Source organism: Gekko japonicus, unplaced genomic scaffold (genome assembly GCF_001447785.1).
Source record: "Gekko japonicus isolate JY-2015 unplaced genomic scaffold, Gekko_japonicus_V1.1 scaffold412, whole genome shotgun sequence".
NCBI lineage: Eukaryota > Metazoa > Chordata > Lepidosauria > Squamata > Gekkonidae > Gekko > Gekko japonicus.
The window spans coordinates 802930-820141 of NW_015160847.1; the positions used below are offsets into that span (position 1 = coordinate 802930).

Sequence of the window (17212 nt, forward strand, 5' to 3'; positions counted from 1 at the left end):
TTTTTCACACAGGCACCCCAAGATACAGGAAAGCACAAGCAATTTCCCTCTTTTTCAACTGAATTAATCCATGTTAACCCTAAATTACTTTTCCCGCTCGCCCCTGGCTTCACTGCGGGGTTGGGAGGGGGGAGGGAAACAGCGAGGGGCGAGCGGCTCTCCGCTCGCCCCTGGCTTCAGTACCGGGTGGGGGGGGGAAGAGGAGCTGGGGGGGAGATGGAGGGGGGTGGAGGACAGGGGGGAACCAGGCTGGGGGGTGCACTTCCCTCCTCCTGCTGCTTCCTCCTCTGCCTCCCCCCTCCCCGCGAGTATCGCGGGTCCCTCCTTGTAAAGACATATTTTCAGTGTAAATTTCATTCTATAAATTCATTTGATTTTTATCCTGATCTTCATCCAAGGATCTCAGGGGGCTATAAATCTCCTTTCTGTATTTTAACAACCCTATGAGATAGGTTAAACTGAGAGAGACACTGGTCCAAGGTCATGCAGTGAACTTCCTAGCTCAGTGGATATTTGAATCCAAATCTCATTGGTACTCTACTGGTCTGGTACTGGTCTCACTGGTACTGGTCTGATACTCTAACCACTCCACCACTCTGGGAAGTTTTGTGTATCCAGAGTGATTACTATCCCTTAAGTGCTGTTATCTACACACCAGGACAGACATGTGTAGATACCTGGAAGAACCAAACGTGGTCCTTATAGTGTTGTGTGCAAGGGAACGATGTTCCCAGCAGGCTCCTGTACTATGTACACATTACAAAATAAAATGCATGGCTGTTCTCACAGGTGATTAAGTATACAAAGCTTATATTCTCTATTCTATACGAAGTGTAATCTATGTAGAAAGAAGCCTTTGTGTACAGTGACACAGTGTGGTCAAAAAAGTTAATGCTTTTAGTGTTTCCTCCATAATGCATTTAAGATAAGCGTTCTTGCTAGCTACCTTTATTAAACTGAACTTTAAACTGTGAGAGCTCTGACAGAAACTGCTCTTTTTCAAGAACAGCTCTTATCAGAGCTACGGCTTGCCCAAGGTCATCCAGCCAGGTGCAAGTGGAGGAGTGGGGAATCAAACCCGGTTCTCCCAGATTAGAGTCCGCGCACTTAACCACTACACCAAACTGGCTACTGAAACCTTTTAGAAATGTGTTTTGACCAGGTATCTTCAAGATTGCAATTTATAAAGGAAAAAGGCTCTTGCTTTTTGAAATTGTAACACACATAATGATGGATATAAAAACTCCAGTCTTCTAATGGTGAAGCAGGCCTCTTCTATTAGAGGAAGGTTTACCGTTCACCAAACAGAATCTTTGGATACAACTCATGGTGCCCCAGCTTGGGGCTGTATAACTGAAGAAATGGCACAAAGATTTTCTGCAGAACATTCAAATCGGCAACAAAACAGGAATGTACATTTGTAAAAACATTCATGCCTTACCATTCGCTACATACGTAATCTTGCATAGAATGTTGTCTCTACTTATTTCTTTGTTCCCTTCAGGTGGGCTTACCAACGTCTGACAAATCATAGCAACATTTATTTTGGCACGAACACATCGATTGTTCAACTGTCAAAAATACACATTTTCACTGTTAGGTTACTGAAACTGATTAAGAAACTTATTGCAGCATGTACTGTCCCTCAAAGAACATTCTGCCATACAATTCTCCCTTTTATCCTGACTGTACTTTTAATAATCCCTTTCCCTGTTCTGAAACAGCAGATACAAAAAAGGTTATTTTTTTCTCTGGCAGGCTGGAGAGCTGTGGCTTCAGCAAAGATGTGAACACATCTAGAGAAGTGACAGATGGTACTTACAGGAGCGCTGTCATGATCCACAGAGAAGTTGCAGACAAGCCATGTTTCAGTGTCATTTTCATTGAAAGCTGGTATTTTTCTAATAGCAGACAAATATAATACATCACGTTGAGAAGCAGGCCATACTCTCTAAAAGAAAAGGGATTGTTATTGTTAGTATTCTTCAATAATCAGCATTTATATACCACTTTAATGTACTCTAAATGCTTTGCATATAATGCTCATTCAGGTGTCACATATAAAACCACACCAAAATGGCTTGTTTGCATTGCTGGCAAGCTGCCTCCTCCGCCCCAAGTGCTGACTGCAACTGAAAGCTTCCTGATTTGGGAATTCTAAGATTAAGCTCTCCAGTTCGCCATGATGTCTGAATACAGGCGCCTGGGAAAACTGGGGTTTGATTCTTCCTCACAAACTGGGATTCTCAGCCTTTCCACCTTGGAATCCTGTGGCAAAGGTACAAAGTCCAATTTATTCCAGATACTTACATGCAGCTGTCTTACCAAATGCAACTTTGGCTGAAGGCTTCCCAAACCTAGAAGCTTTCAGTCATGTGCCATGCAGAAGAGGAGGAAATGAGTGTGCAAACACAGCAAACAAGTCATTTTTGTTCTCATCATGAGCAAACAGAAATTTTCATAATCTTGTAAAACCAGTTCATATTATCTCTATATTGTACAGGAGGCACTGAGGTCAAGGGAAATCAGTTTTTCTAAGCTTGCCTGGTGAATTCACAACAGAGGTCAGTTTTGAACTGCAGGCTTCTAGATTCATCAAATGCATGAGCTCTCACCACAGAAGTGTAGCAACTGCTGGAGCAATGTTAAAATCAGATTGTGGCAATAGGCACCATTTTATAAAACAAACTTCCCTCCTCTCACACGTAAATGAATTCACAACATCTAAGATGGTGCCTTCTTCCATGTGTATAGTGTAAAACTGAATGGATATGGTTCTTCAGAACTACTGCTTTATTCATAAATGTGATTAATTGATTAAAATTTCATTAATTTGGCAACAGCCCTAGTAATCAAACAATAAAGATTTACTATTAAAAAAATAGGTCACATCATAGTGCTCTGCTCTCAGTGATACTTTCTTCTGCATTAACTCTAGAGATGGTTCCACAAACAAAATGGTAGAATACAAACTCACTAAGTATGGTAAACAAGATTTTAATGTGGACTGCACTGGTGTGTTATATTATCCTCTGGTGATTAGTAGGGAAGATTCCTCAGTTTAGTTCTATTCTTCTTCCATGGTTCATTTGAAACGGGTTTTACATCTGGCTGCCTTTGGGCAAGAAAGGAGGTGTGACGGACTGTACTTTTTAAAGGCTTAGAAGTGCTATATAAGCAGCTAAAGGACTGTGAAGGGTTAATTCTTCACAGAGCCAGAGAGCCTTGAGCTGTTTCAAGAGGTCTGATTGGTTAGCATCAGCTGAACAAAGAAAGAGTTCTGGATGCTGAGGAGAATTCAGTCTGATTTCAGCCCTGGCTGAAGAGAGTCAAGTATTGACAGTTTCGGATTTCAGCCTTAGCTGAGTGCAATTTAACACAGGCGAAGAACTGGGGGAAAGTTGGCAAGGAAGTTTGGGAAGTAGGCGAAGATTCCCATTCGGACCAATGAAAGGGGATATATTTTCTAGAGAAAAATTTCCCTACCCAGTCAAACAGAGAATCAGGTCTGAAGAGTAGAGATCTCTGATCTGGTGTGGTTACAAACTGCCTCAGAAACCTTAGGAGTCAGTTAGAAAATCAAGACGAGTATTGGTGTTTCAAGTGATGGGGTTTGGGTACTGGAAAGATTGTATCAGCCTTCTGGAAACCAAAAGAGTTAGAGAATACTCAAAGTGTTCTGGTGTGTTTGGGAAAACACTGGTGGGATAGTCAGAGTTCTTCAACAAAGAAGAAAACACAGTACTAGGGTGTCTCAGTCAGTAAAAGAAAAAAAGAGGGAAAATCTTGCCTCTGAGGGAAGAAGAAGAAGAGAAGAGATTGGATTTATACCCCACCCTTCAGTCGGAGTCTCAGAGCGGCTTACAAACGCCTTTCCCCCTCCCCACAAGACACCCTGTGAGGTAGGTGGGGCTGAGAGAGCTCTTTCAAGAACTGCTCTTTCAAGGACAGCTCTTGTCAGAACTATGGCTTGCCCAAGGTCATCCAGCAGCTGCAAGTGGAGGAGTGGGGAATCAAACCCGGTTTCCCCAGATTAGAGTCTGCACACTTAACCACTACACCAAACTGGAGAGAAGTGGATGGGGCCGTCATAGGAGGGCTCAGAAAAAAAGTTGGTTTCTTAGAAATCTACACTCACGCACAATTTATTTATTTTAAAATCTGTTTTCTAAAAGTAAACTCTTTATAATTTTGTGCAGTGGTAATAAGAAATACAATACTGTTCCTGTGTAACAGGATCAGAAACAGCCTTCAAAACAAACCCTCTGTGCTCTCCAAATATATATTTTTTAAGTATTTTGGGGGCACACAAGAAGTAACATTTCTTGTTCTTTTGTAGCAGAAGATGACAAGAATCATATACAACATAAAAAATACAAAGAAAAAAGATGAAGGATGTTCTCCAGCACACAGAATGCGAAATATATAATCCCTTAGGAAAATGGTTCCCCATGATAGAAAAAAGAACCTTTGATAACTTTAATTGGGAAAGCATCAATAAAGCTAGATATAAAATAATGATTTACAGTTGACAAGTTATAAGTTTATCACTCTGTATTCTGTATTCCGAAATAATGTAAGTTGTTATGAGATAGAAATCTTATAGTATTCTTTTTTTCTTCTTCTCTAAGTGAAGCAACCTATATTTGTGTATTATAATGTTGAATTCTGTATTCCTTTTGAAAAAGAATAAAAATTGTTCGGGGAAAATGTTCTCCAGCACACAAAAAAGGTAAGTTTTGAATAGGTTTATTTCCTGCTGTTATGTTCTGTAATGCAACTCTAAAAAACTCTAGATTTTGATATTCAGAGTTTTGCTCCAGTAAATATCTCCACTAATACTGGAACCCCAAATCTGGGGCAAAGTTAGTTACAGAAGAATACTGTAAGAACTGGTACTTATTAATCACTAGTGCTGCATCTGGTACTTTGTGGCTTCTTGGAGCCTTGGAGTTAATGATGCATGGGCTGGCCTTGGGCAAGTCATAATCTCTCAACCTAGTTTACCTCGCGGGATTGCTGTGAGGCTGCAATTGGAGCTTGCCAAAAAAAGGGCAGGATACAATTGCAATTACTTATGAAATAATTTTTGTTTAAAGGGATTTTATTACTTAATCCAGTAGATTATTTCAGGAGCATTCAAATGTTTTCTGTGCTCCTCCAATTCAAACAAACCAGGAAGTTTACCCTCCCAGGAAGCAGCACTTCCTGAGCCTCACACAGTATAAACTCTCCCAGCAACAGCAAAAAGCAAATCTTCACAAATTCCCACCCACATATGTGGATCATCTGTCAAACTATAAGGGAGGCTTGGAATCATTTCTGGTCAAACTGGTACACGAATTCCCAGTTTTTTAAAAAATAATTTCTTAGATGCCAAGTTCTCTGGTATGTTTTTAAGTTGTGTTACACTCAAGGAAAGGATTTCACTATGGAAGTCCCTTTAAACACCCCCTTGTTGAAGGCCATCTTGTCCAAGATTTAATGTCTGGTATTAGGTGTACTCAGAAAACCTACGCAGGTGACTGATCTGTGTATGTCCTCAACTGCAGCTTCTTGTCAGGCTCCTTAGTCAGGTCACACCACAGGTCGAGCTTTGAGAAGATTTTCCCCTTAGCCACCTCGGCCAAGAGATCCTTCATAAGAGGCAGGGGAGGGGGTAGGCATTCGTGGTGGATACAGCATTCAAACCCCTGTAGTCCATGCATAACCTCAACCCACCATCTTTTTTCTTCCGGAACAATACAGGTGCTGCAAAACGGGAGGATGCAGGGCGAATGAACCCTCGTGCCAAGTTTTTGTCAATAAATTTGCGCAGTTCCTCCTTTTCCCATGGACTCATCGTGTATAGCTTCCCCTTTGGCAATTTCTTGCCTGGAATTAATTCGATAGCACAATCTGAGTGTCAGTGAGGGGGCAATTCGTCTGCCTCCTCTTTTTCAAACACCCGTGCCAGATCCCGGTATTCGGGAGGGATGGAGTTCAGCTCTTCCTCGGCCACACAAGCACTTACTGGTTCGTCAGGAGGCTCCCCCCCCTCCACTGTTCCTCCCATATATGCGTCTGGCATTTAGGGGAAATGAATTTAATCACTCCCTCGTCCCACAGAATATAGGGATCATGGTCGTGAAGCCACGGGCTGCCCAGCACCATATGGAAACGGGCTGCGGATGTGATTACAAAGGATCTGTGCTCCCGTTCCCATCCGTAAAGGCACAGTCTCGTAGTTACAAGGGTCCTCCATAGCTGACACATCCATTTGGGTAAACACAATGGGGTCCTGGAGCTGGACAACTTTGACCCCCAACCCCGTCACTAGTGAGGGGTTGATTAAGTCTTGGCCACACCCCGAGTCTATCAGTGCCCGTACCCGTACATGGGCACCCAACTCCGGATTCAGAACAGTCAGAGTCACAAAAAAGAGGGAGGGGTATCCGCTCACCGGTTTAGGCGCCTTGGTGTTCGGAACCTGCTGTTCAGTGCCGCTCACTGCAGGTCCTGTCCTTTTCCCGCCGGGTGATCCTCTTCTTCGCTTGATGAGTTTGGCGCCTCCTTTGGAACACTTGCTTGTAGTGCTCATTGGGTCTTGGGTCGGGGTGCTGGTTTCTTCGTTGGGATGTCCGCCCGTCTCTTCTCTGGTACCTTTCGCGTGACTTCCTGGGTTCCCGATCCCGGACAGGATGCTCTGAAGTGGGCGGCTTCACCACATTTCAGGCACAGCTCTTATTTCATTCGCTGGTCTCACACCCCCTCCTTCTTTGGTTGAGGGATCTTGGGTTTTGGAGACGTCAGAAGTGTCTTACTCGCAGTGGCCACATTGTCTATCTTGATGGTTCGCAAGCGGCTCTCAGCATCTGCCGCTTCACCCATCCAGGCATTCAGAGACACTGGGTGGACACTGCGAAGGACCGTTTCCCTGATCTCAGGATGTAGACCCAGGAGGTATTGCTCGGCCATCACTCCATCGGGCCACCCCTGGATCTTCACCACCTGGCACTTGAACTCCTCCGTATACGCTCGTACCGACTGCTTTCCCTGCTTGAAAGTGCGTAAGAAAGTGCGAGCATGCTCACCAGCATTCGGATCTTCATACTGAGCCCTGAGGGCCCACGTAAAAGCGTCCACTGACCAGAGCTCTGATCCATCAGTATTGTGCAGACTCACGTACCAGTCAGCTGCCTCAGCCCTCAGCCTGGATGCAATATAGTTCACCCGGCATTCTTCATCAGGAAACAGGTGGCCCCAGTTCATGACAAACTTCTGGGTGCGAACCACAAAGAACGCCAGTTTCTCGGGGGTCCCATCGAACGTAGCATCCAGAGGCTCCATATGGCGATGCACTTCTTGGCCTGGTTGTGCTGGTACCATGTTCCCTGGAGGTCCTGGGGGAGGATTCCTAGGTGCAGCAGGCAGGATGCGTGGTGGCACCTGAGCCAGGCGCACCAGTTGCGCTGGCATCCGGTGTTGTACTTCTCTCTGTACTGCCTCCGCTGCCATCCCCGGCAGCTTCCAGAAAGAATCCTCGATCAGTTGCAGCATTTTATCGTAGCCCCGCTCAAGTAAGTCCAGGCGGGGACCTACGGACTCCTCAGGTCCTTCGGCCCCCCTGGTGGCCCCTCCACTCTCCGGCTCATAGTCCACGTCTCGTGGAGGCCAATCATAACGACTTTCACATCGGGGCCCCGAAGGGGAAGGAAGAGTCCAGGTTTCATGTGGGTCCGCACTGAATTGTCCCCAGCACGGGCCCCGCAACCTTGTAGTCACTCTGGCTGTTGCCCCTCCGAAGGGTTCCAGCAGAAGGTCTGCCCTGTTTGTCCCTGCATTCCGCAGGGCAGACTCCGTGACCTCAGTCTCAGCGTCTGGCTCCCTAAGCGAGAGCTGGGTCTCCTCCTTGGTCGAAGCCGGGAGAGTGGTCTCCTCATTGTCGCTCATCTCAGCGTGAGAGATTCGGGTCGAGAGATGAAGGATTCTTGACCCTTAGACAGGTCACACCACACAGGGCTTCATAAGAAGATAACTGTTTATTAGTGGATCCAGCACTAAAGAACACGTGTACAGCTTGTGTCAGGAATGGCCGTCCGTACTAGGGCCTCTGACTTATAGTGAAATCAAAATTCCCCCTGTAAGCATAAGCCAATGGATATGTCTCACGCGTGCGGCAAAGCAAGCGGGCATAGCAGAAAAGCCATTAACTTTCTCAGCCGTGTAAACTGCAGCTAGAACATCTACAAGGTCAAGCATAAGATAGCACACAGTAGCTGAGCAGGATAGAGCTGAGAACGAGATGGAGGGTACCCCTCCACATTCCAGAACTATGACAGGGCTACCTGACACTTCTCTGATTAGACTGTGCCTCCAATAGAATGTGCCTATATACCTCCTATGACATCAGGTTTGGGGTTGTGTTTCCATGTAGCAATTCAAAACTTTGGTTGTCCTCGGTAGGCAGCCACCATTTGTGATAATTCCAAGGTTTTTTGTCCTCATATATAAAGGACTAAAGAGCAGCAAGATGCCTGGCTGTTCTTAACTGTTTCTAAAACCCAGAATGAAGTCAGCATCAGCTTCAAAAACAGGGTCATCATAGCTAATTACATTAATGGACATGTGCCCCTATGGCTTGGTTCAGTCATAATGGGACAAGCTACTTTGAGTCCCGATTCAGGAGAAAAGGAGAATATAAATGAAAAATAAAAAGAATCTAGATATCATTGCTTTAGAAAGATTCTCCCAAGGAACCCTTAAAGGTAAAGGTTTCCCTTGCTTGAAAGCTAGTCGAATCCGACTCTAGGGGGTGGTGCTCATCTCCATTTCCAAGCCAAAGAGCCAGCGCTGTCCGAAGATGTTTCCGTGGTCATGTGGCCGGCATGACTAAACGCCGAGGTGCATGGAATGCTGCTACCTTCCCACCAAAGCGGTACCTATTTATCTACTTGAAATTTCTTGCTTTCGAACTTCTAGGTTGGCAGGAGCTAGGGCCAGAGATGGGAGCTTACTCCATCATGCAGCACTAGGTTTTGAACTGCCGAGCTACAGACCTTCTGGTCTGTAGCTTCAGCGTCTTAACCTCTAACCCACCATGGCCCCAAGGAACCCTTAGACAGAACTTAATAGTAGAATTGAATGTACTCTTTGAGCCAGTCAAGGATAAGGTTATGTTGGAAGTAGCAGAAGTAGACAAGTTGAATCTAATTTTACAAGGGAAATATGAAGAACTTTTTGAAAAGAGATGGGTGGGAATGTATACATGGTTAGAAAATGTATAAATGACTCGAAGGTGTATGTATATTTGAGAACTTATGATGTACAAAAAAACCAATAAATAAAACGTTAAAAAAAAAGGATAAGATTATGTTTTGCTCTGGGAGAATAACAGATTGGGACAAAAAGGACATCAGCAGTAATTGATGATATTTGCTGCAAGGTAACAGCCATCTGGAAGACACTGAAGAGTAGACTATGAGAGCTCAAGTGATGAGATTCCAAAAAAGGACCCCAGGAAAAAAATGGACACCCTGGTCACATCCTTAAGAAAATGCTGGATATCGGCTTGTTGAAAGTGCACATAATATTCTCAAGAGCAAAATATACCCCAAAGGAGTATCAAGTTGGAGCCACTTATTCAGATTAGATGCTTCTGCAAATACATGGATTTTTGCCCACACAGCATCATTTTCCTTCCTCTCCACTCCTGCAGCAGTCAGAAATGCCCCCCATTCCATTCCTGGGAGTCCATTCTTCCTCAGGGACAGTATTTCAGGAGCATTTCAAGCTGCTCCTGGTGGGTGGAGTGAGACTTGTGTTCTGTTGGTAGAAATCCTTGAGCCTGCAGAAACTTTGTGTATGTTATATGCCATCACCTTGCCTGGTGTTATATGCCATCACCTTGCCATGGTGACCCTATGAATTAACGGCCTCCAAAATGTCCTATCATTAACAACCTTGCTCAGGTCTTGCAAACTGAAGGGCGCTGGCTTCCGTTATTACGCTAATCCAATTTATGTTGAGTCTTCCTCTTTTCCAGCTGTCTTCAACTTTTCCTAGCATTATTGCCTTTTCCAGTGAGTACTGTCTTCTCATAATGTGACTGAAGTACAGTAGCCTCAATTTAGCCATATTAGCTTGATTTGATCTGGAATCCACTTATTTTCCTTTTTGTGTGTGTGTGGTCCATAGTACCTGTCAAAGTCTCCTCCAACAACACATTTCAAATGAATCAACTTTCTTCACGCCAGCTTTCTTCATTGTCCAACTTTTGCATCCATACATAGTAATGGGTAATGCTATAGTATGAATTATCTTAACCTTGGTTGCCAGCTATACATCCTTCCCCATTATGGATCTTTTCTAGCTCCTTCATGGCAGACATGTTAGTCTAGATAAAGACCTACTGTTAAGTTTTACTCAATAAATATTACAAAAACAGACAGAATAGGTCTGCTAAAGAGTGCTGTTCATGAAGAATTCTACCCAATCTGCCCTCCTGTGTAGAACTGAGCAAACAGGACAGTTTTTCAGATGCCATTAGCATTTTTAATAGGGCACTTCTTCTTTTATATACACAAGAATTTGAACACATTTGAACAAAAATGTACCATATAAAAATATAAAGAATTACCTTATGTGTCTGGTAGACTATGATTGCATTATCAGCTAAAGTTTCCACAACATGGAAGTTTTCAACAGTTGCTGGGGGCAGGGGACAAAGCAAATAATGTAATGAATGTTTTCATGTAATTATTATTCATAAACAATTAACTTTAGATATAACAGCCAGGCCAATAGCCACTTACTTTCCCAGTCATTACGAAATTCAACATTCCAGAAATAGTGGCAGACTTCATGCCCTGTAACCCCTTTGACTGCATGTGTGGCTTTCAAAGGATCTAGAACAATACCATTTTCTTCCACTTCCCTCCTGTACACCTTTGAACAAACACAAGAATAAAAATTATGCTCATATCATACATTCTCAAGCATTTCCTTTGTTTGACCTTAAATTCACCTACTACTTAAAAGCTAATTCAAATGGCATAACATATTTATTTGTTTTTTTTAGTCACCGCTCACCCAAAGGGTCTCATGGCTACTTACAACATTAAAACCAATAAGGTAAAAACAGTATAAAAACAAATATAAAATAGGTAACAATAGAGAATAAAAGTAGACAAGTAAATTTACAGCAAGATTTTTGGTGATTTAAAATGTCAGGAAAATAAGCAGTATAGCTACTACTAAGCTTTTTCTTGCTGAGTTTGCAAACTAGTCAAGTGCTCAAGCACTTTAACTGTCCATGAACTCTGTTTCCTTCAAGTGTTTTTCATCTTAGATAGCTAGTTGAACTAGATACAGAAAAAAATAGGCTAAAGGTTGCGATTGGCTTTCTTATCTTGCTTTACCAGGTGTATCTCATATGCACCTGCAGATTAGCTCATTTGTTGCTTGTCTAGTTAAGAACCAATAGTCTAGATAATATCACATGATTATGCTATCTGATCAGCACTCATGTTGCTTATCTTTTATTAGTTATGAAACAGTTATGTAAATAATATCACATGATTATGATAGAAAAGGTTTAGAGAGAACAGATATTTTTCTATAAATATGCACTCCTGTGTCAAGCAAATCAGATCTTTCTGGATGGAAGTCTCAGAAGAGGAATAGGTGAGATTAGTAAAGGTTCCCTTGCTTGAAAGCCAGCCGGGTCCGACTCTAGGGTTGCGGTGCTCATCTCCGTTTCAAAGTCGAAGAGCCAGCGCTGTCTGAAGATGTTTCCGTGGTCATGTGGCTGGCATGACTAAACACCAAGGTGCATGGAACGCTGTTACCTTCCCACTGAAGTGGTACCTATTTATCTACCTGCAAGTTCTTGCTTTCGAACTGCTAGGTAAGCAGGAGCTGGAACTAGAGACGGGAGCTCCCTCCGTCTCGAACTGCTGAACTACTGACCTTCTACAGCCTGCAGTTCAGCGTCTTAACCATTTGAGCCACCGCAGCTTACTCGGTGGGTAACTTGGACTATTTGATCATCCTTAACAGAAGTGAAACAAACAGCTGAAAATTGATTTGCTTTAAAAACTAGTACTTGCTAAAAGCAATGCTAGGTATTTGATAATTTTAGATTTTCACAGTAATTGCTTGTATTTCACTCTGTCTAGCTCACTGAAGAAACTAACTTCTTATCTCAATAGAAATGTTTTTGCAGTTCTGTCTGGTTTGCTGGTTACATTCAAAGACTGTATTCACCTCCTTATTCTTTTGTATTATGATAATTAAAGTTTGCTAATCAGCCTTTAATAAGATAACTCCAGGAGAACTCTGTGCTAAACAGTTTTTGCCAAGGTAGAGCTGTTAAACTATTACATTCAGATTCTCTGATTGGATGTGGGAGGGAATCTCTCGCTACAGTACCTCTGACTACGTTTATGTATACATACTGGATTGTCAAGTCTTGTATGAGAAACTCTGAGGATTTTTTCAGATGCTATGTGAAACCATAGTTTAATTAAACTAGTTATGGTTAGTACAATTACTTGAATATGGACCAATGTATAAGGTAGGCTATGTCAAATCAGTATTTGAAACCATAGTTTGGTTTATTAACCACAGTTTGCCTTAACTACGGTTTTACATGATGTATAACTGCAGACATCCTGGTTTATTCACAGTTCAATCACGGCTTTTTCCCCAGTGCTACTGTCACTCCAACACAGGCATGATTTCTTCAGGGGAATGAGTGAAGGTGATAAAACCAGCACTTGTAGAGGCAAGCCAGGATCTGAAGGTTGTTTGAGGATGAAATTCTGACTTCACAGACTAGCTAACTATGGTTTTCCACTATGTGAGGAAATTTTGGTAAAGAAACCAAATTCTGCAAAAAGGTGACAAAGCTTGCTGAATACTACTATATCTGTCACTTGGAGAAATACCTTGTAATCAAAAGGCTTGAAGATTTAACCACCACTAAGAAATGGTACCAATTTAACCCAAGCTTACATTAGTTCAGTGAAACAAAATTTATATTACATTTCCCAGATATAAAATACTACATATGTTCTACTTGCCTTCATTTCACCTTCTTCAACCACCAGCTGCCAATTGGCATCACCCCCCACATCTTGTAGTGAGTATGTCATGTGGTTCTGCACCATCTCTTCCACCTTTGCACACACAAAAAATGCAAACTGATAAAATTATTTCTACCACATCATCTGCATATTCTAGCCTATAGATGCATAAATGATTACACAAATATTATAGAGAGAAAACCTCTGAAAGTAACAGAGGAACTTCTATACAAAATCAAATGCATGCCTAAAATACATGGCTTATTTGGCAAAAACGATGTTAAAATTAACCTCTATCCTCCAGGAAAGAAGCTGCTCAGCTACTACATCTGATAACAAACGTATGTGTGAAGAAACGATGAGAAAGCTCTGAGTCACCATTGATCTGTCTACTTACTAGAACCAGGAGTGGTGGAAGAAAGAGATTTTTCCTAACACCTTTTAACTAAATATGCCAGAGATTGAACCTGGACCTTCTACATACAAACCGGGTGCTCTCTCTCTCTCTACCACAGAGCCACAGTGCCCTGATATTATTTCAGCATGGCAGTGAGTGGCTAATTGCTTAAAGCACTGGCATTATTAAAAACCCAACATTATCTTTGAATAATTATATAATACTGTCTTCACGTTTTTTCATTTACACCATTTTCAAAATTATTTTTCAAATACATAGTGTACTGATAAAGATCACAATGTGCCCTAAGGAATAGGCAAAGTAACATTTTGAAGCCTATTTTCCATGAGGGGATGCTGCTATCAAGCTTGCCTTCTATCAGCTTAACCTCTCCAAACACCCATACAGTAACTGGATCAATCACACAGCTGCTTCCACCTGAATTCATAAATATTACAGCTATTCTGTTCGTCTCTGTATACCTAACATATAATGATTAAAGAACAGATATATGGAAAACGTTCTCTCATTTCTTCACCTATATAACTTGTAAAAATCAAATGCGTATAAGCCTTCTGGTTTCAATCTCCATACTTGAAGGGCATTTCTGTTGGACACTAGTTAGCACACAGCAACAAATACAAGTCCAGATGAGCTACATGAACAACAGTGCAAGGAAGGCCCTGGAACTCCTCCTCTACTTCCACCTCTGCCTCCCCAAGCAGCACTTTGGGGACAAGGAACCTTTTGGGAACAGAGCAGAATGCAGCACAGGGGACTCGGCTGCAGGTAAAAGGAGGCAACAAGTTCTCGCTCTATTTAGAGAGGAAGGATTTTGGCAGATTCCTCTTCTTTGTTGCAGTACCCCCCGCTAATATTGGCTTATGCCTCTTGTAAGCTGCCCTGAGCCCGCATGCGCGGGGAGGGCAGGGTATAAATTTGAATAAATAAATAAATAATAAGTAAAAAGCCTCTTCCTGTTTCCCAGAAAGTGAAGGGGCGTAGGAGGTGGGGGAGGGATATCCTTTCTGTGAACTCCTTTTATCGACAGCTCATAGGACCAAGGCTCTATGTAACTAGTATCTTCTGTCTAGTCAAGGCTCTATCAACCTGTTGTTATATATAAAAAAGATCTGCATCCAAGCAACCAAAATCTGCTCACAGGGAATCAGACTTCAGTGACCACTGTACATAGTTTCTTTCTTCTGATGTCCTCCCTCCCACCACCGTTTGAGCTTCCAAGATTCTGGCAGGCAAGTGCCCCCACATGCTCTCAAACAGCCATTCACAATAATAAAACCTAGAAACTCTGAAAGCTGGATTAAGCACCAAGTACTGTATTTTGTACTTCTGCAAAACCTCAGCATACAAACAGCCTTATTCATAGCACAGTCTCATTCATGAAGTGTTAGAGAAAGAGTGGAAGTAAAGATGCTGCCAATATTCAGGCCAACTATGCTAAAGTTAAAGTTGATTCAGACCATATGACCTATGCAAATCCCCAGACAGACGATGAGAGGTCACCTATAACCAGTAACTGCAAGCTTCTAAACCAGGAATAAATTAAAACCAGTCTAGAAGATAATTACTTCAAGACCAAGTACCAAACCACATTGAAGCCACCTTCCCCAGAGTTAGCACCAAGTGTAAACAGACCAGCAGTCTATCTGCTTTCTCCAGGGATTTTGCCAGTGAAGCATCTTTCCCAACACCTGCTACTTCAAATACTTTAACCGGAGATGGCAGGGTTTGGCCCGGGGAACTTTCCACATGCTGGGAATATGCTCTGTCACTGACACACAGCTCCTCCCCAAGTCAAAATTACTTTGTGAGGTTCTGAATGTTCTAATCCAAATGCAAAGGTAGCAGTTCTTATATTCTGATATGGTACTTACTGAATAAAGCTTAGAGACTGATTACTGATTATGTGCAGCTAGAAAGCAATGCTGCTAGACTTAGTACAGGAACTTTCTAAAGAAAAGCTGTATTGCCAAGAATTTCCCCATTATGTACGTATTCATAAGAAATAATTCTCTTTACTGTGCCCACTTCATACATCCACACCAAGCAAATCTCTACCATAGACGAGTTAATTACTACCATCCCACAACACATTAACCAATGATAATTTTTGAAGGACTGGATTCTATGCAGTGCCAGCATTGAGAGATTGATGAAAGTGGATTTTTCCTGCCACCTCTATCTGCTGCAACCACTTGTAAGCCTCAAAAAGGTAATGCTGAGGACTGGCGCACATTTACAAAAGGCCACTCAACCAAGGCAGCTACACTGAGAATGGGAAATTACTTTCCTTTGTCTCTTCTGTGGCATGGCTTTTCATCCATGTGCCCCACACCCTCTGAATGCTTTTCTGAGGGTCACAGGTGGCTGCTGGGGAAATGGGAAAAAACCCTCCCTCTGTTAGCCTTTTACAAGTTGCTGTGCTCAACCTAAAAACAGGTTGCTTACCAGTAACTGGTGATCTTCGAGTGGTCATCTGTGCATTCACACCAATGGGTTTAGTGCGCATGCGCTGACCCAACCGATGCTGTAGCAAGCTTTTTCAACGGATTTTCGTGCCGAGCCCCTCCAGGCGGGCGCGGACATCCCGCCAGTTCCTTCAAAGCACCGCCACCATTCAAAACCTATTTAAAAAATCTAGGATCCTCATCAGATACTGGATTTGGAAAGAAATTTGGCAAGAAAACTTCAGCTTGCAGATGAAATTCCGAAATCACCTTAGGCAAGAACGAAATGTCCGGCACCAGGCGGATTCCATCAGGGAGTATGGAAAGGTAAGGAGCGTCGTGCCTGAAGGCCAAGAGCTCTCCAACTCGCCTGGCCGACGTGATTGCAACCAAAAAAGCTGTCTTCCATGTCAGGAGACGTAGTTCGCATGTGGCCAGTGGTTCAAATGGCTTCCGTGTTAGTTGACGCAGGACCAGGGGAAGGTCCCAAGGCACAGGCGGAGACTTAACTGGGGGATAAAGGCGAAGCAAACCCTTCAGAAAGCGTCGTGTCTAAAGGCTAAGAGTTCTCCAACCCGTCTGGCCGACGTGATCGCAACCAAAAATGCTGTCTTCCATGCCAGGAGACGCAGTTCGCATGTGGCCAAAGGTTCAAACGGCTTCCGTGTAAGTTGACGCAGGACTAAAGGCAGGTCCCAAGGTACAGGCGGAGACTTAACTGGGGGATAAAGTCTAAGCAAACCTTTTAGAAAACGTTTGGTAACTGGATGGGTAAACAATGAATAACCATCAACTGGAACATGAAAAGCTGTACAAGGCAGCTAGATAAACACGCAACGAGGAGTGGGAGAGCCCCGAGTCAGCAAGGGACAAAATAAATGAAAAAACTTCCTCCAGTCCAGCAGTGGTCGCCAGAGAGGTATCAGTCCCGAGAAAGGTGCAGAATTTAGTCCATTTCAGGTCATAAGACTTGCGCATAGACGGTTTTCTTGAATTTAAGAGTACATGCGCTATGCGAGCAGAGAATCCTCGGGAAGTATCCACCACGCCATGAGCTTCAGTGTTTTCACGTCGTGGTGAAGTAACGGGGAGTCGTTGAGACAAAGCAAGTCTGGAACAGGAGGGAAATGGTAATACGTTCCCCGAGACAGATCTGGAAGAGTGGAAAACCAGGGTTGCCTGGGCCACCAGGGTGTTATCAGTATCACCTGTGCATTGTCCTTGAGGATCTTGCGCACCACCCTGAGGAGCAGTGGAAGAGGGGGAAACATGTACAGATG

At 43.1% G+C, this 17212-nt stretch overlaps 1 protein-coding gene across 3 annotated transcripts in view; it reads right to left on the minus strand.

The window, feature by feature from the left end:
* Nucleotides 1-17212, minus strand: part of COL4A3BP (collagen, type IV, alpha 3 (Goodpasture antigen) binding protein) — a 112524-nt gene that overhangs the window by 5146 nt on the left and 90166 nt on the right. For all 3 annotated transcript variants that reach the window (XM_015420311.1, XM_015420296.1, XM_015420304.1), the window contains 5 exons: nt 13065-13160; nt 10794-10926; nt 10619-10689; nt 1823-1951; nt 1442-1571 (listed from right to left, as the gene is read on the minus strand). In XM_015420311.1, coding sequence (XP_015275797.1) covers nt 1442-1571; nt 1823-1951; nt 10619-10689; nt 10794-10926; nt 13065-13160 — 559 coding nt within the window. The remainder of the gene's footprint in view (nt 1-1441; nt 1572-1822; nt 1952-10618; nt 10690-10793; nt 10927-13064; nt 13161-17212) is intronic.